Below are 22,777 nucleotides of genomic sequence, written 5' to 3'. Positions count from 1 at the left end.
TTCTATGTATGATATGGGGTAGAATGTAAGTCTTGTCTGGCTCACACTCCAGGACAGAAGGTGGCGGTAATGCACCAAAAAGCTGGATGCCAACCGCCGTAAAACAGAAAGAAGAAGCAGAACTGCACAGTGTGACACCTGACACACGGCGGAAGTAAACGACAGCGCGCTGGCAGCGTTAAAGACGGTCGGTGTGGTCGTATCTCAGAGAAATATTTCAGTGTGGATGAAGCAACGATGTCTTCAGTTGAGTCTCTGAGAGAGTTTGTCACCGAGCGACTAACTGCTGCTGCTGAAGAAATATTCAGAGTCTTTAAACAAACTGTCGTCGAGTACGAGGAGGAGATCGATCGTCAGCGCAGACTGCTGGATACCGTCCTAAACCCAGAGATAAAACTCCACAGGACAGGTCTGTAAAACCAGGAGCAGAGACACTATAGTCTTTGTTGTTGCCATGATTGGAGCAGGTCAGGACCACCGGGGTATGGCAAGCCATTTTAATATTTAAAAGCCAGACTGGATATGCAGATATCTGTAATTCAGTTTTGCCTTGTCGAAAAGAATATTTCAGATATCCGCAAACACATTCTTCCTATCCACAATTGTCGTTTCAGATATCCACAACTACGTTCTTCCTAGGACAATTGACGTGACTTTTGCCATTCATGTGTATGGGGTTTGTCATACGCTTATATCTGTAACTGAATTACGACTACTACTACCAGTTTGAGATATCTGACTAGTCATAATTCCATTTCAAGATATCTTTAATTCACCTCAATTAAAGATATCTACATGTCCCTTTTCAGTAGAGATGGGATTTATGGCTCTTTGAGGGGAGCCGGATCTTGGTGAGCCGTTCCTTTCAAAGAGACGTTCAAAAAACGGGGTCATCCCTATGTTCCCACAGCCCTATGTTCCCTCAGCCCTATGTTCCCTCATTTCTAACTTTTGTCGTCACTGAAAATTAGGCCCTATGTTCCCTCAGCCCTATGTTCCCTCATTTCTAACTTTTGTCGTCACTGAAAATTAGGCCCTATTCCCACAGCCCTTTGGTCCCACCATTGGTTGGGTTTAGGCAATGAAGAAAGGAGTTGGTTAAGTTTAGTAAAAAGACCAGGTAGAGGCTAGACAGGCCAGATAGACAGAGTCCAGATAGGTAGAGAGAGTCCAGAGGGAACATAGGGCTGAGGGAACATAGGGCTGAGGGAACATAGGCACGCTCCCAAAAAAACTGGCTCATTTGACAGATTTTTTTCTTTTTTTTTCTTTTTTTTTAAATATATTTTTTGGCGTTTTTTGCCTTTTATTGGATAGCACACAGTAGAGACAGACAGGAAAGGGGGAGGCAGAGAGAGGGGGAACGACACGCAGGAAAGGGCCGCCTGACGCGGGACCCGAACCGGGGACGCCTGCGCCGAGGACTGTAGCCCCCACACGGGGCGGCCGCTTCAACCACCGCGCCACGCACCGCCCCCCATTTGACTGATTTTTATATTTATTAGTGTGAATGCTGGAAGCATTCACACTATTGTTATTCGGTTCGGCCATTTTCTGCCTTTCTTCGTCATGTAACTAGTCCTTCATACTTTGTGCTATTTCAACAATTCAAATATCAAAATGTTCAGCCTTTTCGGGACAGGTGTGCTATGTCTTTTCTCTTTTCAACTATTCATACTTTTTGCAATATTCAACTATTTCTGATTTTTTTTTCCCCATAGAGAATGCATTGGAACAGTCTTGAAACTCTTCAAATCTTCTTACTTCTTTCAGCCTTTAAAGCGTCCACATACTTTCAGCTAGAGACTTCATTCAAATCCTGAGCTGTAGACAAACTTCTAATGTATTCATCCTGTATTTACAACTTTTTCATAGCTTGTACCGTTTTTGAGATAAATCCTTTAAAAGCACATGAGGATTTCTGACAAATTTCACACTTTTCAATGAGTGTGTATGGGGTTGGGTCAGAGTGAGTGACATCATCGTTAGAGTGAGAGGGATCGAAAAAACATTCAGGATTTTTTCTGGATAAATTGCCAGCACGGCCACAAATTAAACTCTAGACACATGATTTCCTCACTGGTTTGTAGCCACACTTGTCGTGTCTCATCTGATGTGCTCAAAACAGCAGACACACTTACAGAATTGTCTCTATGAGCCTAATTGTCCAGCTAGACCCGCTCCAGTGGCTCATCCACTTCAATAGAAAAGTAGGAGCTGATTTTTTTAGAAAAGCAGAAATGCCCCCCTTTTCTACCTTGCGACCCTGAGAAAAGTTTTTGCCCTACAAACATTTAATGCACATCAATGTGCTCAGGAAGGTCTCCTTGCCCCAGTAGTCACATGGCCACATTCTGATAAGAGGTACGGTTCTCTTTTTCTGGGCTGTTTTGGGAAGCTGCACTGAGCTCAAATCTCTCTGCTCTGCTCTGCTCTGTGTGCAGTTGGTCCAGCTGTAGTGGCCAGCTCGTTATCAAAGTCTATAAATAGAACAAGTGCAGGTGCAGCCTGGCCGCTCGTTAAGATGTTTTTAAACACAGCCCCACACACACACATGATAAACCAGACTGACAGAGGATGTCCACGCACAAACACAGGTATCACACTCACACACAGACACACACAGACACTCACACACAGTCACACATGCACGCATACACAAACAAACAATTCCATTCCATTCTTCATTCTTCCATTCTTAGATAATAATTTAAAATATTTTTTAAATGCAGCCAGGGAGCTCTCTGCTCTGCAGCAGGAGAAGGAGCTCAACTTTGTAACTTGCTGTTAAGTGCTTTTTAATTCATTTTAATTCACCAAAAAATAGTCACAGGTCACAAAAAAGTCCTCTTCTTGCTTGGTGTGGCTAATTTCTGCACTTTCCTTACTTTTTTTTTAAGCATCATTGAAAAATCTCACATTCATCAAAGTCTCAACCTCTTTTGCACAATTCCACGGTAGTGTAGGGGTTAGGGTGGCTGCTTGACAACCCCAAGGTCACTGGTTTGAATCCAAGGGAAGAACTCTTGTTATGTTATGTTGAATTCTGCTCTCCTCCACCGCCTTCAATTGGTTACAGGTGTTTGTTATCTCCTTGATTACTCGTACCAGTTTGCAGCACATCATCACATTACAATGAATGACAACAGTCTTGAAAGCAGTGTGCTCTCTGTAGCTGAGTGGCAGAGTGAAGGATTTATGATCATAAGGTCATAGGTTCGATTCCTGCCTCAGTCATTTCACATCATTGCTTGACTTTTGATTCCAATTATTCAGCTGTCATTGGACAGTCTTTGATTCCTCATAGTATAAAGCTCATTGTAACTCAGGTTCTCTGTGGCCGTATGGTTAGTGTGTTAGGTTACCACTCATGGAGTTGTGGGTTCAATTCCTTCCATGGACATGTTTCTTGTATGCCATTCCGCATGTCTTTGTCAATTTATTCTGCTAATTCAGCATGGTTCAGCATTGGGTTTCAGCATTCACACGCATGTTCCGTTAGGAAATGCTGTTTCTAGTTTATTAGTGTGAATGCTGGAAGCATTCACACTATTGTTATTCGGTTCGGCCATTTTCTGCCTTTCTTTGTCATGTAACTAGTCCTTCATACTTTGTGCTATTTCAACAATTCAAATATCAAAATGTTCAGCCTTTTCGGGACAGGTGTGCTATGTCTTTTCTCTTTTCAACTATTCATACTTTTTGCAATATTCAACTATTTCTGATTTTTTTCCCCCATAGAGAATGCATTGGAACAGTCTTGAAACTCTTCAAATCTTCTTACTTCTTTCAGCCTTTAAAGCGTCCACATACTTTCAGCTAGAGACTTCATTCAAATTTTGAGCTGTAGACAAACTTCTAATGTATTCATCCTGTATGTACAACTTTTTCATAGCTTGTACCGTTTTTGAGATAAATCCTTTAAAAGCACATGAGGATTTCTGACAAATTTCACACTTTTCAATGAGTGTGTATGGGGTTGGGTCAGAGTGAGTGACATCATCGCTAGAGTGAGAGGGATCGAAAAAACATTCAGGATTTTTTCTGGATAAATTGCCAGCACGGCCACAAATTAAACTCTAGACACATGATTTCCTCACCGGTTTGTAGCCACACTTGTCGTGTCTCATTTAATGTGCTCAAAACAGCAGACAGACTTACAGAATTGTCTCTATGAGCCTAATTGTCCAGCTAGACCCGCTCCAGTGGCTCATCCACTTCAATATAAAAGTAGGAGCTGATTTTTTTAGAAAAGCAGAAATGCCCCCCTTTTCTACCTTGCGACCCTGAGAAAAGTTTTTGCCCTACAAACATTTAATGCACATCAATGTGCTCAGGAAGGTCTCCTTCCCCAGTAGTCATGGCCACATTCTGATAAGAGGTACGGTTCTCTTTTTCTGGGCTGTTTTCGGAAGCTGCACAGAGCTCAAATCTCTCTGCTCTGCTCTGCTCTGTGTGCAGTTGGTCCAGCTGTAGTGGCCAGCTCGTTATCAAAGTCTATTAATAGAACAGTGCAGGTGCAGCCTGGCTGCTCGTTAAGATGTTTTTAAACACAGCCCCACACACACACATGATAAACCAGACTGACAGAGGATGTCCACGCACAAACACAGGCATCACACTCACACAGACAGACACACACAATTCCATTCCATTCTTCATTCTTCCATTCTTAGATAATAATTTAAAATATTTTTTTAATGCAGCCAGGGAGCTCTCTGCTCTCATTCAACCCAATGCATTTTTTTCACAGCAGCAGGAGAAGGAGCTCAACTTTGTAACTTGCAGTTAAGTGCTTTTTAATTCATTTTAATTCACCAAAAAATAGTCACAGGTCACAAAAAAGTCCCCTTCTTGCTTGGTGAGGCTAATTTCTGCACTTTCCTTACTCTTTTTTTTAAGCATCATTGAAAAATCTCACATTCATCAAAGTCTCAACCTCTTTTGCACAACTCCACTGTAGTGTAGGGGGTAGGGTGGCCACTTGTCAACCCCAAGGTCACTGGTTCGAATCCAAGGGAAGAACTCTTGTTATGTTATGTTGAATTCTGCTCTCCTCCCCTGCCTTCAATTGGTTACAGGTGTTTGTTATCTCCTTGATTACTCATACCAGTTTGCAGCACATCATCACATTACAATGAATGACAACAGTCTTGAAAGCAGTGTGCTCTCTGTAGCCGAGTGGCAGAGTAAAGGCTTAATGATCATGGGTTCGATTCATGCCTCAGTCATTTCACATCATTGCTTGACTTTTGATTCCAATTATTCAGCTGTCATTGGACAGTCTTTGATTCCTCATAGTATAAAGCTCATTGTAACTCAGGTTCTCTGTGGCTGTATGGTTAGTGTGTTAGGTTACCATTCATGAAGTTGTGGGTTCAATTCCTTCCATGGACATGTTTCTTGTATGCCATTCCGCATGTCTTTGTCAATTTATTCTGCTAATTCAGCATGGTTCAGCATTGGGTTTCAGCATTCACACGCATGTTCCGTTAGGAAATGCTGTTTCTAGTTTATATTTATAACTCATTTTATCTTGGAAATAATCACTGGGAGGTATGATGGGGTGAGATTTGGAGCAAAATAATACAAAATTAGATATCCCACCAATATCTGAGTTTGAAATATTTTTTTGAAATATTGATCTCATTTGATATGACACAACACTACTTTTCAGATATCTTAAATTAAAGCAGAAGTAAGCGGAATGTTTGTGTTAATATAAGTCTTAAATAGTTATATCTTCCGACGGCAATCACTTACATAGAGTGTTTGGTCCGAAACACGGGTCTGTCAGTCACTCTGCTCTGCTGTAAGCCGAGGAGAAAACTTTCCTTGTATCCTACAACCTTTATCCAATGAGGAGAGAGAACGGCATAAAGGGGCGGTCCTCTCTGTGTGCAGCCAAGGGATGCGCGTGAATGTGGTCACGTAGGGACGAGGGCGGGGACTGCTAACTCCATCGGCTGACAAGAAGTTAGCCAAAACGACCGGATCGCTTACTTCTGCTTTAAGTTAGGCGAAATGACGTTGTAGATATCTGTAACTGGAATTATGACTAGTCAAAATGATGTTGTAGATATCTCAAACTGGAATTCGTAATAGTCGTAAGTCCGTTACAGATATCCGTAATTCAGGTCACCAGTCTATCGCAGGGCTAATATACACAGACAGCCAGACTCTCATTCATACCTATGGGCAATTTAGAATCGCCAGTTAACCTAACCTGCATGTCTTTGGTCTGTGGGAGGAAGCCAGAGTAACCGGAGAGAACCCACGCATGCACGGGGAGAACATGCAAACTCCACACAGAAGGGCACCAGCCGGCCGGCGGGTTTGAACCCAGAACCCTCTTGCTGTGAAGCGACAGTGCTAACCACTGCACAACCATGCCGCCAAATAAATAAATACACATTGGCATTGACATTGGGTTGCATCAAATCATTGACTCTAAACTAATAACAGCTCATGATATGAGATGTCAAAATCCTTTTTTTCTTTTTTTTCCATCATCACAAAAAACACCTCTGTCTCATGTCTCCTTGTTGTTCCAGAGCTCCCAAAGCAACATGTCTGTCAGGAGGAGTTTGTTCTCTCCAGTCTGGAGCAGGAGGAGCCAGAGCCTCCACAGATTAAAGAGGAAGAGGAGGAGGTCTACAGCAGTCAGGGGGGAGAGCAGCTGCTACTGAAGCAGGAGACGGACACCTTTATGTTGACTCCTACTCATGAGGGAAGTGACCACAGAGAACCAGAACCAACCAGTGACCAGCAGCTCCTCTCTCACAGCTCTGCTGTAGCTGAGAGCCAACATCAGGAAGGAAGTGGACATGTAGACCCAGAACCACCTGGAAATGTAGAGACACAACCACAGAAGAGACATTGCAAAAACACAAGTGACAGTGACAGTGTACGTAGTCACACAGGTGAGAGGCCTTATTCTTGTGAAACATGTGGGAAAAAATGTACCACCAAGTCAGAATTGACTACTCATACAAGAATCCACACAGGTGAAGGGACATTTTGTTGTAACACCTGTGGGAAAGAATTCCGTTACATGTCAACACTGAGAGAACATTCAAGAAGTCACACGGGTGAGAGACCTTACCCCTGCAATTCTTGTGGGAAAACATTTATCAAAAGGTCACATTTGATTAGTCATACATATATCCACACAGGTGAGAAGCGTTTTTCTTGTGAAATATGTGCCAAAGGTTATACCTATAAAGCAGCCTTGATGATCCATATGAGAACTCACACAGGTGAGAAGCCTTATCCTTGCGAAACATGTGGGAGAAGGTTTGCAACCAATTCAAACATGAAGCTTCACAGAAGAACTCACACAGGTGAGAGGCCGTACACCTGCAACTTTTGTGGGAAAAAGTTTGCCAAAAAGTCAGATTTGAAGAAACATACAAGAATCCACACAGGTGAGAGGCCTTATGCTTGTGAAACCTGTGGGAAATCTTTCAGAGACAATACAAGCCTGACGTATCACAGAAGAACTCACACAGGTGAGAAGCCGTACACCTGCAGCACCTGTGGGAAAAAGTTTACCGACAAGTCAGCCTTCAATAGGCACACAAGAATTCACACAGATAGGGCGGTGTTTAGCTCAGTTGTTGGAGCACCCACTCAATGTGTTCAGACTATAGTCCTCACTGCAGGCGGACCCAGTTTGAATTCCGCGCCGAGCGGCCTCTTCCTTTGCGTCAACCCCCCCCTCTCTGCCTCCCCATTTCCTGTCTCCCTCAACTGTCCTATCAAGTAAAGGCATGAAAACCCCCAAAATATACAAAAAAAATAAAAGAACTCAAACAGGTGTGAAGCCTTATCCTTGTGAAAAATGTGGGGAAAAATTCAGATATTCTTACCAGTCCTCAGCTCATATGAAAACACACACAGTTGAGAAACCGTAAACCTGCAACACCTGTAGAGAAAAAAATGTAATGACCTATCAGTTTTGAGCTGGTTTATTAGAATCCACAGGTGAGAAGCTTTGCTGTCATCAGCCACAAACAAAGAGGTTCATCATCAGCACATACAGAGTTAAGGATCCAAATATGACACTTTCCTGTTCTTCTCATCATCACATGTCATTTTAACATTACTCTGATCTTTATGTTTATTGGACTTCACTTACTCTGTATCTGGTATTCTTGTTAAAGAAAGTTCTTAATTCATAGTCAGCCGTTCTGTTCTATTTGTTTGTTTTTTATCTGACCAACCATTGAATGGAGAAGTCACAGTCTTTGATATGAATTTGACAACATTGATGAATAATATATTTTCACCCTCTCCAAGGGAAGTTCTGTGCATAAATTGTGGTGTATGTGCAACATGTGGAAACAGAGTTAGTGACGTGTTAGTCAGTGAACAGTAGAATCCACTCAGGTGAGAAGCTGCACCTCTGTCACATCTGTGGAGGAAGCTTCAGTCAGACCACACATGTGTATAATGATCCATAAAGATAACAAGTCATAGACTGACTAATGTGTTGGACAGATTTCACACTCAGTTCACAGACAAGGTTTGAAAAAATCATTGTTTTACTTTGAGTCTAGTTTCTAAGAATGTAAATAACTGAGCTGTGAAATATTCATGTCAATATCCTACCACAGTTAAAAATATGATAAATGCCCAGACTGCATGTACATTATACACACTGAAAACCTGAATTGACTCTAGTGCTTCATTTTTACTAGCCAAATATTAATATTCTTTTAATTGAAATACCAGGATTTTACATGTAAACATAACCAGTCGGGAGTTCTCGACGAGATTTAATTGGTAAGATTTATGTCATTTCCTGCAGCTTATGTCACAGCCGTTTATTTCCATCGAAACTTTGAGGCGGAATGAAAAATAATTGACGTTCCTCACCGGAACTGCACAGTGTGACACCCAGCGGAAGTAAACAACGACAGCTCGCTAGCAGCGTTGTGTCTGTGTGGAGCATAATACATCCATGGTGTGGAGTCAGCTTGAAGACGTTCGGTGTGTTCGTATCTCAGAGAAATATTTCAGTGTGGATGAAGCAACGATGTCTTCAGTTGAGTCTCTGAGAGAGTTTGTCACCGAGCGACTAACTGCTGCTGCTGAAGAAATATTCAGAGTCTTTAAACAAACTGTCGTCGAGTACGAGGAGGAGATCGACCGTCAGCGCAGACTGCTGGATATCGTCCTAAAACCAGAGATAAAGCTCCACAGGACAGGTCTGTAAAACCAGGAGCAGAGACACTAGTCTTTGTTGTTGTCATGATTGGAGCAGGTCAGGACCACCGGGGTATGGCAAGCCATTTTAACATTTAAAAGCCAAACTGGATATGTGTTGCAGATAACTGTAATTCAGTTTTGCCTTGTCGAAAAGAATATTTCAGATATCCACAACTATATTCTTCCTATCCACAATTGTCGTTTCAGATATCCACAACTACGTTCTTCCTAGGACAAATGAAGTCACTTTTGCCAGTCACTTTTGCCATTCATGTGTATAGGGTTTGTCAGATATCTACAATTAAGTTGTAGATCCGCTATGTGAATTATATCTGTAACCAAATTACGACTACTACTACCAGTTTGAGATATCTACAATTTGATTCTGACTAGTCATAATTCCATTTCAAGATATCTTTAATTCACCTCAATTAAAGGGACAACGAGGAGTTTCTCCATCGGCAGAACGAAAAATTCCGCGACAATAAAAAAAATGTTTCATATTAATGTGGATGAATCTACACTTGTTAATGGGCCCATTTTCGATAAATATATTGTTTTGTCTCTCTCATTATTTTGTTATTATTAGTGGTGGCTGAAATGCTGGTCGAGCCGACCAGCTTTCTTTACTTTCGGTTTCGTGGCGAGTCATGAGAATAACGCTGCCGAATCGCCGTTTATGGTCGGAACTACGACGGTGTGTGATCGTCTTCTAACCTCTGACTTTAATTCTTGATGAATGAAAACATGAGTCTGTCTTGCGCCGGTCAAAGGATTTCACGGTGCGCACAGAGGCTCAAAATGTAGTGTGAAAACGCTTCGCTTTTCCAAAACTCCTTGTTGTCCCTTTAAAGATATCTATTCTAGGCTGCATGTCCCTTTTCAGATATCTTTTTTTTTTTTTTTTAAAGTATATTTTTTGGGCTTTTATGCCTTTATAGATAGTACAGTTGAGACAGACAGGAAATGGGGAGGCAGAGAGAGGGGGGATGACATGCAGCAAATGGCGCCCGACTCGGGACTCGAACCGGGGCCGACCGCAGCGAGGACTGTGCCTCTATACATGGGGCGCCCGCTCTAACCACTACGCCACGCGACGCCCCCCCTTTTCAGATATCTTAACTTAAGTTAGGCGAAATGACGTTGTAGATATCTGTAACTGGAATTATGACTAGTCAAAATGACGTTGTAGATATCTTAAACTGGAATTTGTAATAGTCGTAATTCAGTTACAGATATCCGTAATTTACATAGCGGGGTACGCCCTGGACAGGTCGCCAGTCTATCGCAGGGCTAACAAGACAGACAGCCAGACTCTCATTCACACCTATGGGTAATTTAGAGTCGCTGATTAACCTAACCTGCATGTCTTTGGTCTGTGGGAGGAAGCTAGAGTAACCGGAGAGAACCCACGCATGCACAGGGAGAACATGCAAACTCCACACAGAAGGGCCCCAGCTAACCACTGCACAACTATGCCGCCAAATAAATAAATAAATAAATACACATTGGCACTGACATTGGGTTGCATCACATCATTGACTCTAAACTAATAACAGCTCATGATATGAGATGTCAAAATACTTTTTTTCTTTTTTTTTTCCACCATCACAAAAACCACCTCTGTCCCATGTCTCCTTGTTGTTCCAGAGCTCCCACAGAAACATGTCTGTAAGGAGGAGTTTGTTCTCTCCAGTCTGGACCAGGAGGAGCCAGAGCCTCCACAGATTAAAGAGGAGGAGGAGGAGGTCTGCAGCAGTCAGGAGGGAGAGCAGCTGCTACTGAAGCAGGAGACTGACACCTTTATGTTGACTCCTACTCATGAGGGAAGTGACCACAGAGAACCAGAACCAACCAGTGACCAGCAGCTCCTCTCTCACAGCTCTGCTGTAGCTGAGAGCCAACATCAGGAAGGAAGTGGACATGTAGACCCAGAACCACCTGGAAATGTAGAGACACAACCACAGAAGAGACGTCACACAAACACAAGTGACAGTGACAATGTACGTGGTCACACAGGTGAGAAGTCATACACCTGCAACACCTGTGGGAAAAAGTTTACTCGCCCGTCAGATTTGATAAGGCATACAAGAATCCACACAGGTGAGAAGCCTTTTTCTTGTGAAATGTGTGGCAAAGATTTAACCCGTAAAACACACTTGGTGAATCATATGAGAACCCACACAGTTGAGAGGCCTTATTCTTGTGAAACATGTGGGAAAAAATGTACCACCAAGTCAGAATTGACTACTCATACAAGAATCCACACAGGTGAAAGGACATTTTGTTGTAGCACCTGTGGGAAAGAATTCAGTTACATGTCAGCACTGAGAGAACATTCAAGAAGTCACACGGGTGAGAGACCTTACACCTGCAACTCTTGTGGGAAAGCATTTACCAAGAAGTCACATTTGATTAGGCATACATACCTCCACACAGGTGAGAAGCGTTTTGCTTGTGAAATATGTGACAAAGGTTATACCTATAAAGCAGCCTTGATGATCCATATGAGAACTCACACAGGTGAGAAGCCTTATCCTTGCGAAACATGTGGGAGAAGGTTTGCAACCAATTCAAACATGAAGCTTCACAGAAGAACTCACACAGGTGAGAGGCCGTACACCTGCAACTTTTGTGGGAAAAAGTTTGCCAAAAAGTCAGATTTGAAGAAGCATACAAGAATCCACACAGGTGAGAGGCCTTATGTTTGTGAAACATGTGGGAAATCTTTCAGAGACAATACAAGCCTGACGTATCACAGAAGAACTCACACAGGTGAGAAGCCGTACACCTGCAGCACCTGTGGGGAAAAGTTTACCGACAAGCCAGCCTTCAATAGGCACACAAGAATTCACACAGATAGGGCGGTGTTAAGCTCAGTTGTTAGAGCACCCACTCCATGTGTTCAGACTATAGTCCTCACTGCAAGCGGACCCAGTTTGAATCCCGCGCCAAGTGGCCTCATCCTGTGTGTCAACCCCCCCCTCTCTGCCTCCCCATTTCCTGTCTCCCTCAATTGTCCTATCAAGTAAAGGCATGCAAACCCCAAAAATATAGGCCTACTTAAAAAAAAGAGAGAGAAAAAAACAAGTGAGAAGGCTCATCCTTGTGAAATATGTGGGGAAAGATTCAGATATCCTTAGCACATATGAAAACACACAAAATCCGTAAACCTGCAACACCTGTCGAGAAAAAATGCGGTGACCAATCAGTTTTGAGCTGGTTTATTAGAATCCACAGATGAAAAGCAGGTCTGTCATCAGCCACAAACTAAAGCCGTTTTCCCACTAAAATTAGCGGGTCGACGCGGGTTTTTTAAACGCGGGTCGACCCGCTAACAATCGGCATTTGGCACCTTTCCCATTGACCAAAATGAGCCGAGTCTGACCCCCCGCTGGGGGACCAGACAGAGCATAAACCAGTCCCCCGCTCTCATCCGCGGTGCAAGAGACACACACAGTCATGCCACAGCCGCCCGCCGCGGAGTGTCCGTCCGCCGAGGCAGACGAGGTGTCTGGCCGACCTGAGCACCAGGACCACGGCGCGGAGGACAGCGAGTCTGCCGCGGCCATGTGACGGACGTCCGCGACACAACACATCAGTTAAACACACTGTCGTTTCTTTTTTTTCAATCGTTTTTGGTCAGTGTTATTTGATCTTTTGATCCCAGTCTCGAATGAGAGCAGAGTGGAGCAGAGCTTTGTTTTGGTACGTGATAAGAGACGTGACCGGCGCGATGACGTGGCGTCACGTAACGTTCAGTGTCATCACGTAAATTAGCGGGTTGACGCGGGTCTGGCGTTCCCACTGCAAGCCGTTCGGAGCCGAGCCGATTAAAGGCGATTTTAACCCGCGTCGCTTGCCGAGTCGTTTGACCCGCGTCGACGCGGGTCGACTCGGCTCGGTGCGCCTTTCCCACTGCCACCAAAAGCCGATTGTTAGCGGGTTTAAACGGGTTTTTTGACCAGTGGGAAAGGGGTATAAGAGGTTCATGATCAGCACATACAGAGTTAAGGATCCAAATAGGGCTGACCCAAAGCTTCGTTCGTTGCCATGGTAATCGATCATGAAGTCCGTGATCGATTTCTTTTTTTTTTACTTTCTTCCTTTTTGACATTGGTTCTCAAAGGCAATTGTTACATTAAAATCAGTAGGCTACTTAGCATCCTGGAAACCTGCCTAGTGTTTGTTTGCCATTACTTTCATTATTTCCGCTACGATTGCACACACACACACCCCCCCCCCCCACCCCCCGGTCAGACGTCCTCTCGTCTTCATGTTTATTAGACTTCACTTACTCTGTATCTGGTATTCTTGTTAAAAATGTTCTTAAATCTCACTCAGTCGTTTGTTTTTGTTTTTTATCAGACCAACCATTGAATGGAGAAGTCACAGTCTTTGATATGAAATTGACAACACTGAAGAATAATATATTTTCACCCTCTCTAAAGGAAGTTCTGTGCATAAATTGTGGTGTATGTGCAACATGTGGGAACAGAGTTGATGTGAACAGTAGGTAAGAAGCTGCACCTCTGTCACATCTGTGGAGGAAGCTTCAGTCAGACCACACATGTGGTAAGACATAATGATCCATACAGATAACAAGTCATAAACTGACTGGACGTGTGGGAGTCTAGTTTCTAAGAATGTAAATAACTGAGCTGTAAAGTATTGGTGTTAACATTTCTATACTCTACCACACATGTGATAATGGATCCAAATGGCCCAGACTGCATGTACATTGTAGACACTGAACACCTGAATTAAACAAGTAATCTCTGACTAGTGCCTCATTTTCTGTTAAACATACTAATACTATGCAATGTTAACTAGATAATTGATATTCTTTTAATTCACTGTATTAACAGGACTTGGATGTGTTTGTCACTTTTGAATATAATTTTACTGAAAACTAGAATTAGAATTTAATACATCATGAAACATTCTAATTCCACTTTGGTCATAGAGGCAATTGTATGTTATAGCTTTTGTTTTTCATACATAACAATACATGAAGTAACTTTTTATCAGGGGTGCAAACTCATCAGGGGTAAAAAAGGTGACAAGATACCGACCCCCTAGGGGGGTCCGGGGGCATGCTCCCCCGGGGAAATTTTTTTAAAAACCAACTTTAAAGGTGAATTTACAGTCAATTTTAGCATGAGACTAGGGTCCAGATTTACTCAGGTTTGCACAGCTTTTGCTCCTGTTAAACCTGCACAATCTGTCTCTCTGTGTTTGGTTTTGAAACATGTGAAGGGGGTCTTCAGCCTTTGCAGGTTTAGCATGAGCAAAAGCTGTGCAAAACTTGGAGAATCTGTCCCTTGATGTCCATCAGATGAACCTTGCAAACCTTGCCTTCAAACTAAATAATAATTTAATACAGACTGACTGGTTCATTGTGAAACATTTATTTATTGATGTAAATGTGTTTTCTGTACGTAGGCTATGCTCCAAGGTAGCGCTGCTCTTTCTGTCCAATAACACACATGAAGCTTAAAAATGCCATAGGCTACGTAAAACATATTAAGCGGCAATATGTATTTAAAAGATGTTCAAGCAAACGGTTCGGTTCACGGTTTTGTGGTCATGGTTTTCGGTTCGGTTTCGTATACTTTGATCGTTGGGAAAATCAATCATGTCTTGTATATTCAGGTTAAAACTGAAAGAATGAGGCAGTCTGACATCTGATACATCATTGTGACAGTCTGAGGTTAAAAGTAGGTGATCTGGCGGCAAGAGAGGAGACATTGATAGTTCCAACATGTTTTTAATTTACTGGGCAAATAAAGTTGTCTAACAAATGCTAAGAACAATTAGATATTCACTGAAATATATAACCTATATTTATTAATTGTGGTTCTTACAAAAAATATATCTTATAAAATATAAAAGCTAAAATGTCTCTTAAAGCTCTGCCCCTTTAATTAGTGCATACTAAATAATTTAACTTTAGCCTACTACTACTACTACTTTACAACCACATTATTTACCAGCAACATAAAGTGAAACAGAGGCAGAGGTTTTCCTGCCACAGTCAGTCAACCTCCTCCTGCTCCTCCTCCTCCTCCTCCTCCTCCTGCTGCTGCTGCTGCTGCTGAACAGGTCGCTCTGGAGCTAGTCTCGCTCGCCAGACCCTCCTCCAGAGAAGAGGGAGACACTGGAGCTAATAAATGCTAAACGCGCTAATCGCTAATTGGCCGCGATCGCGATCATCACACACACGCGGTCCCATACAGCGCATCTTCTTGCTCCGACTCTTTCACTCGCCATGCTCAAAAAGTCGCGTTAGTTAGTCTGTATTAAAAGTGAAGCTTCAGGTGTGTATTGCTGGACAGAAGAGGAGCGCTGCCACCACTCGTTGTCATCCAGATAAGGTGCATGCGCCTTAAAGAGACAGGTGCTCGGCTCGCCTCGCCTCGCCTCGCCGGACCCCCCCCCCCCTTTCAAATTTTTTTTATTGCGGATTTACACGAATCACACAAATGACCAATTTGGGATCCAAAACGGCGAATTTCGCCGAAAGGTGACAAGTTTGCACCCCTGTTTTATGGTTTATGGTTGTGTGGTTTTTGGTTCAGCCTGCCAAATCTATGATATAAAATAAAGAATTAAATTAAATTGAATATGTAACTAGACCGAGTTCAGGCTAAGGCCTTGAGAGTCTGTAATGGTGCCTTTACTCCCTGCTTTACTTATTGAAATGAGAGAATCGCCACTGGAAATCAGGAGGAAAGTTCTGCCTCAAGGTGTCTACTAGACAGTTCCTGGGAGTTTACAGGTAGGCCTAATGGAAAGAAGCTAAAAAAAAATCATCGTATAAAGCAATTGGCGAGGGATTTTGGAGTAGAGTGGCAAAGAATGGCATGTTTGGTCTCTTGTTCCGCCTTGGTTTCTTCCTGAACCTGAGGTTTTGCTGTCTTTCCTTGAAGAAAGGAGAAATATTCAGTAGAGATGTGATAATGATCCAGAATCAGTTTGAAGGATTCATGAACATTTTTACTGATGGTTCAAAGGATCCTGTCTCGGGGAATACTGGGGCTGGGATATTTGTTGCAGATGAGAATCTTCAATTCAGCATTTGCTTATCAGACAAATCCGTTTTCTCTGCTGAACTGTGGGGCAATTCTAAAAGCTTTGGAATGGATGAAGCAAAATAAGCCTCAGAACAATGTTATTTGTTTAGATTCTGCTGCCGCTTTGGTGGCTCTAGTACCCACATAGCAGACGGGTCTGGGCCAGATCTGGCAGCAAGCCGGCACTTCTGGCCCACTGCTGGCATGGCAAGTGGTATGTGGCCCGAATGTGGGCCAGATCTGGCAATGGTGGCACGGTTTATGTATGGCATGCCAGATGTGGGCCGGTTATGTTTGAGTGTATGTGGCCCATAACTCACACCCCAATAATCCACTTGTTACTTTAAGTTAGTGCATCAACCCACTATCCATCAAAACCTTTATTTCTTGGAAATATTCTGCCTTAGTCTGAAGGATTTTCCCAAAACCTAAGTTCTGCTGTGTCTATGTTTTGGGCGGGGATCTGTGTTTTCCCAGTGACAGAGCGCAGCAGACTGTTAACATCTCTCTCTTTTTTTTTTAAATACAAACATCTCTCCCTTACGAAAATGTACTTAAGAGTTACTATAGTTCACTATAATAATTGTAAAGTGTCCTATAGTGAGGTTATAGTGTTCTATGGTACGTGTTGCCAGCATTGGCATTTATTATAGTTTATTCTATAGTGCTATTTTGTTTGCTATGGTAGTTTTAAAATATTCCAATAGTAACTTTTCTTTTTAGTATTCCTGTAGTATATTAAATAGTATGGCTATAGTACATTCTATAGTGTTCCTGTAATTGTTTTTCAAGCACACTATAGAACATTACTTAAGTAATCCTATAGTGTTATTATATTAGATGTGTAGTATTACTATGATGTTTGTTAAAGTATCACTGTAGTGTTTTCTGTTTGTTTTCATAGTATTTTTAAAATAATTTTAAATAGTATAACTGTAGCATATTATACTCTTTCTGTAGTTTTTTTTTAACAGACCACAAAATGTACACTCTCAGAAATAGCTACAGTACGAGTCCATTTCTGTCCCCTCAGGTACAACAATCTACATTAATTTACTCCATAGGACTCATTATTGGACCTCAAGGTAACTAGGATGTAGGCTTTTTGAGGACCAAAAAGGTATGTTCCCAAGCAGTAAAGGAACATTTACTGTTTCTTATGTTTAGTTACCACAGAAGGTTTTTTTTTTTTTTTTTAAAGTAAATATTAACATGTTAATAAAATATTAATTTTGCTTTAACTTCTGAGCTACAGTTGAATTAGCCTTGAAATAATAGAAATATTTTTTGGAGCAGATATGAAGCAATGTTGATAAAATTATCCAGTCAATTCTGTAATTTTGATATAATACTGACTGTAAGAAAATTAAAAACAAGAAAGGACATCACTTCTGAACATTTTGACACTAAAATGGCAATTTTCAGACGGACACATCAGGAGAAAATGATCCATGTTTGTCACAGGCCTGCCTCTGGCTCAACAACACACTCTCGCGAGATTTGCCACAGATCTCCTAGGCAACGTCCAACAAACGTTCCGGGGGATATGGGGGGGAGGGGCTGCTCTCTGTTGCTGGGGTAACCAGCTCTACTTTTGGCTGTTGGACTTGGCAGTTGACCAACGACCAACGGTCGCCGAGGATTTTCGCATTTCAGCAGCTGGCAGAGAAGAAATATTAGCAATGGCACTCGCTGTCCCTTTGACAGAGGAAACATGAAAAAGGATGCGTGAAACTGGCGTGGATGTGACCGGAGAGGAGGCGCAGAGATTCAGAGGTAACTAAATTTAAGTTAATTAAATTTAACTGGAGTGTCATGTCCGTTGACAAAACGTTAGCGACTTAGCGTTAGCATTAGCTTTAACATTATTGCCTGGCAACACAAAACGGGCCTGTAGCTCGCCCGTTAACGTTGTTAAGTTAAAGATAACGTAACCTAACTTGGTTTTCAAAGTGGGGCAGTGTGTTGCTTGCTTGCAAAAGATTTTCCTCCTCTCAGTAACATTAAGTTATGTCAATTCGCGCTAACGTTAGCCGTCAGCTAATGTAAAATGCAGCTTCAGAGCTCTGAAAAAAAAAGTCTGGCGGCGCATGTGACAGCTTTTTGGATCGTGTGTGTGTGTGTGTGTGTGTGTGTGTGTGTGTGTGTGTGTGTGTGTGTGTGTGTGTGTGTGTGTGTGTGTGTGTGTGTGTGTGTGTGTGTGTGTGTGTGTGTGTGTGTGTGTGTGTGTGTGTGTGTGTGCGTACTGCCTGCCTGCGTGTGTGAAGAGCCGTGCCGCTCCCACCAGGAGCGATAAAGTTTAAACTCTTGGTTTGACTGTGTCAGTGACAGTGACTAGCTGTCAGACTAGTTATAAACTATGTCCTCAAGTGTTTCCTGTGGTGGACACACTGGACAGTGGCCTGTCAGATGTATGACAGCTTCAGGAGGACAAAGTTCTCCATTCACAACGTCGCCTGTTTTATGATTTGTATAAAGGTTGAAGTGGATACATAGGCATTTATTTAATACACTAATCAAATGATAGTGTTGTTTTGAAAAATTAACAAAACGTGGGCTGTGGGTTCTCAAACTGTTGATCTGGATAAAATATGATAGAGGAAATACTGAATGTTGTTGAATTTAATTTATCACAGCTAAGGCATGCTTTGGTTAGGGACAAGCTAGTAATATCTCCCTAGTTAAATTAGCTGAGTTTATCTTGACTACTTTCCTGTCAAGTGTGCAGCTATTTCATCTCCCTCTGTTTACTTTTTTCAGATAATGATGTGGATGGTGAAACAGCTGAGTGAGGCCTTTCAGACACCATGGTGCCCATTTCAAGGGTCGTTGAAAAAGCAGATCAAATTCAGTTAATTCATCAACAATCTCAAGGGGCCAGTCACTTCAAGGTGAGTGTGTGCATGATGCTTTCAGAGCTTTCCTTAGTTATGTTTATATGTCTGTAACGAAGCTTGTCAAAAGGTAGAAACTGCAAGAACCAGCTGGAAAAACATGTCTTAGGTCACCCAACCCATCTTGATAAAAAAGAACGCAACTCAATCCAAGTCAAGGACACAGTTAACTTGGTTGTTAGCTATAATTTGGACATAATGATTACTGTTTAAAGTCAGATATATTTGTAAGCAACCCCCCGCCCTCTCTCTCTCTCCCTCTCAAAACTCTCAGATGGCATCAATCGTTCATGGTGAGAACCCATCCTCCATCGAGGCTCACGTGAAGGTCCAGCATAGCCAGTACCAGAAGATGCACCCAGATACCAAGGACACCAACTGTGGTAAGTGAAAACGTATCTTAAAGTGATAGTTGGGATTCAGAATAGAATGTTAATTTGATATTTACATTTAAATTAAATTATTTTTATTTTTACACAGTCTGCGTGAAGCACTGGAGTGTCCGGCCCACACCCGGTCGTCCCTAGCAACAGGAGCCTGGAGGGCTGTGCTGTGAAGTTTTCCATGCTCGTCGCGGCATAGCCAGCATTTTTATATTTTTGGGACTTTTTTTGCCTTCAGTGGAAAGCACAGTCGAGAGAAAGACAGGAAATGGGGAGTCAGAGAGAGGGGGAACGACATGCAGGACAGGGCCGTCCAATGCAGGACCCGAACCGGGGCTGCCCGCTGAGGAAAAGGGAAAATACACCGGCCTAAAACTGCCTTGTTCAGATATCCATGTAGTTAACTTACTTCTGTCCATTATCATTATTACTGAAGTGTTAAGTTGCATGAGTTCATTTTGTGTTCAACATACAGATTTGTACAGAACCATCCCATCCTTAGTTGTACACTTTTTTTAACACTACAAAATCATTTTTCCCTCTCCTCAGCATGGTGCAGCTGGAGAATGCAAGGCAGCTAGCCTACTTTGTAGGAATGTGGCATGGCCAGTACATTGTGTTATCAGTGTTATCAACACTCAGCTTCAGTGAGTACATTTAAATTGAAATTATTAATACCCAGGGGGCAAAATTCCAGTTTTTTGGAAAACAGACACGGAGCGTTGTAAAAGGTTTGACACCAGAAATGATATCTAGGAACTTTAAGGATTAAAACCTGGGTGGACAACCCGGTCAACTAGCTGCTGGAAAGCTACAGGGGCCAAAACCCCTTTCTTGGGCAATTTTGCTGGCAAAATTATGTAAGTGCACATATTTAGGTATTGGCACAGAGTATCTTGACACATAGGGGGAGGCATGAAGAAAAGATTCTGGGGTTTGTTGCAAGTCAATTTTAAGATATCACCCTCAACATCCCCAAAAATGGAAGCTTATGAATAAAGGAAGTTTTCTATATACACGTTAAGCATAGATATTCTCCATAAAGTGCTGAAAAATAATAATTTTCATGAGAATTTGTCAGGCGAACAGTACATTTTTTTTGGTCTTTTTTGGGATGTTGAGGGTGATATCTTAAAATTGAGCTGCAACAAACCCCAGAATCTTTTTTTCATGCCTCCCCCTATGCATCAAGATACTCTGTGCCAAATTTTATAGTATTTTTTATATTTTATTATTATTCAATTTTATAGCCCAAGAAAGGGGTTTTGGCCCCTGTAGCTTTCCAGCAGCTAGTTGACCGGGTTGTCATCCCAGGTTTTAATCCTTGAAGTTCCTAGATATAATTTCTGCTGTCAAACCTTTTACAACGCCCGTGTCTGTTTTTTTGCTTTACCCCCTGGGTATAAATAGATAAAATTGAATTATGACTGATAATAATTTTTCTTTGTTGTTGTTCTTTGTCTGGTTGCAGATCCACAGTAAACACCTGATTGAGACCCTGGGATTCTACAGGAGGATTGATGACAACACCTGCTCAAAGTTGCAGTTTCCTGAACATCGCATGATGCTCTGTCCCACCTGTCTTCACTCAAGTCTGGACCCAGTGACTCAGACACCAGTCTTGTCAAGACTGATTACAGGTAAGCAGTGGTTAAGTTGCCAAATGCCAAAAAAAAATCAATTTTTAATAAGCTAATACAGCTGGTCAGTTATGTACGTTGTACGTATGTATGTTGTTTGAGGAGATGTATTTAGGTTGTCTTAGCTAGCTCATTGGTGCTCAATTTAACAACAGATTGCTGAGTTTATCTCTGTGTGGGCACCATGCTCAGGTACTGCAGCACTTTAACTTTTGCATTGTTTCTGTTTTCTCATTGCAGAGAGGATCGTGCCAGTCTGAACACCTGATGAACAACAGGAGTCTCAAGCAGAGCTGGTGACTGGCGAATCCTTTTAGTTCCAGTTTCTTGAACACCATGTTGAGCACCCTATACAGCCAAGACTGGACTCAGTCAGTACGTTTACATGACACTTGAAAAAACCGAATTATTGCCTTAATCCGACTATAACTGGACAACTGAAGTGCATGTAAACACCTTAGTCCGACTGAAATCGGAGTTGAGAACTCCGATTAAGACACCCAGATAATGCGATTGGAATTAGATTTTCTCCGTCATGTATACACCTTAGTCGGAGTAGAACTGGACAATGCATGTGTTCATGCTCCACAACCGTAGAGACGGCACCAAGTGGAGCAGAGAAGCCGCCCGAACCCGGCAAAGTAAAGAAAAAAACCCAACATCAGCGCCGATTCAATGCATTTCACACAGCGCAACCAGCAAGAGTGTTTTATTTATTAAAAAAAAAAGAGAGAGAGAGAAAGATGAAAAAAGGAAGCCCGTATCCTATTCTCAGCGTGAATAGGCTCTATGCACGCATCACTTCCGCATTTGGCATAAGGATGGTAGGTCACATCCGGCGCGGACCCTTCCACTTCCGGTTCAGCGTCGGGCAGATCGAGGGAGAAAACAATGCAGTCGGATTCAGGCAATTTTACTCGTTGTTTGTTAGAGTTACCAAAAATCACCGTCAATGATGTGCGTAGGATTGTCCGGGCGAGTAGCAAAACACCACAGAGTAAACTTGAAAAGGGATTCAAGTTTTATGTGTCATCCTATCTCTGCAATTTTGAAGGTAAGTTGCTAACGCTAATTCTAGCTAGCATGAGCAGGAAACCCAATGCTAATGTTACAGCTTTGTTGCTTTATAATGATCCGTCTTGCTTCAGATTAATCGTATAAGTGCGTCTAATTTAATGTATTTGTATTTTTTTTTTATGAAAGTATCAGGGAAAGATAGGGCTACAAATCAGATCTCTGTGAGAGCTCACTGCTACCGCTCTATGAAGAAAGCAGAGGCGCCACACCAGCTGAGAGTAGGATTAGATTAAGTGACATGTTCTGTCACGTTCACAGTTCTGTTGAACATGTTCAGTGTTCTGGTCAGTATGAGTTTAACCCTCAATGTTACTACACACTTGAACTTTGATGACCACAGGCAAAGATGTTATCTTTGCAGTGGCAATCATGAGCTCAAACAGTGGTAGTCTAATGCAGTTACAGAGTAGCTGAGTGCCTTGTAGTTGATCTGCTCTATAGTAAACAAATATGAGTTTGTTTTAATTAAATAAAATTAAACAATTATGATTGAT

At 42.2% G+C, this 22,777-nt stretch overlaps 2 protein-coding genes and 2 long non-coding RNA genes across 4 annotated transcripts; all 4 read left to right on the top strand.

Annotated features, from left to right (window-relative positions):
- The first annotated feature begins 199 nt into the window (after nt 1–199).
- Nucleotides 200–7,768, top strand: LOC146959984 (uncharacterized). The gene is made up of 3 exons (XM_085772729.1): nt 200–409; nt 6,555–6,907; nt 6,974–7,768. The coding sequence occupies exons 1-3, from the start codon at nt 238–240 to the stop codon at nt 7,766–7,768; spliced, it is 1,320 nt and encodes a 439-aa protein (XP_085628855.1). The 5' UTR covers nt 200–237.
- Nucleotides 7,769–9,025: 1,257 nt separating this feature from the next.
- Nucleotides 9,026–12,245, top strand: LOC146959983 (uncharacterized). The gene is made up of 2 exons (XM_085772728.1): nt 9,026–9,212; nt 10,864–12,245. Exons 1-2 carry the CDS (start codon nt 9,041–9,043, stop codon nt 12,243–12,245), a joined length of 1,554 nt encoding a protein of 517 aa, XP_085628854.1. The 5' UTR covers nt 9,026–9,040.
- A 5,669-nt stretch (nt 12,246–17,914) lies between these two features.
- Nucleotides 17,915–19,650, top strand: LOC146959982 (uncharacterized). Its single transcript, XR_015035547.1, has 3 exons — nt 17,915–18,065; nt 19,050–19,180; nt 19,458–19,650. It is a non-coding gene; the product is annotated as an uncharacterized LOC146959982 (long non-coding RNA).
- Nucleotides 19,651–20,077: 427 nt separating this feature from the next.
- On the top strand, nt 20,078–21,877 carry LOC146959981 (uncharacterized). Its single transcript, XR_015035548.1, has 3 exons — nt 20,078–20,213; nt 21,038–21,206; nt 21,447–21,877. It is a non-coding gene; the product is annotated as an uncharacterized LOC146959981 (long non-coding RNA).
- The last annotated feature ends 900 nt before the right edge of the window (nt 21,878–22,777 follow it).

The sequence above is a fragment of the Trachurus japonicus genome, unplaced genomic scaffold (assembly GCF_045865225.1).
Source record: "Trachurus japonicus isolate A0001 unplaced genomic scaffold, Traja_1.0 AP030822.1".
Lineage (NCBI taxonomy): Eukaryota > Metazoa > Chordata > Actinopteri > Carangiformes > Carangidae > Trachurus > Trachurus japonicus.
The sequence above is the reverse complement of the archived record's forward strand: the minus strand, read 5'-3'. Positions and strand labels throughout refer to the sequence as shown.

Bases quoted from the DNA above. Each gene is read 5' to 3' on its own strand.
- LOC146959984 (XM_085772729.1), top strand. From the start codon at position 238: ATGTCTTCAGTTGAGTCTCTGAGAGAGTTTGTCACCGAGCGACTAACT. The intron at 410-6,554 runs GTCTGTAAAACC...TTGTTGTTCCAG, and splicing joins GATAAAACTCCACAGGACAG to AGCTCCCAAAGCAACATGTC. The intron at 6,908-6,973 runs GTACGTAGTCAC...TGTACCACCAAG, and splicing joins ACACAAGTGACAGTGACAGT to TCAGAATTGACTACTCATAC.
- LOC146959983 (XM_085772728.1), top strand. From the start codon at position 9,041: ATGTCTTCAGTTGAGTCTCTGAGAGAGTTTGTCACCGAGCGACTAACT. The intron at 9,213-10,863 runs GTCTGTAAAACC...TTGTTGTTCCAG, and splicing joins GATAAAGCTCCACAGGACAG to AGCTCCCACAGAAACATGTC.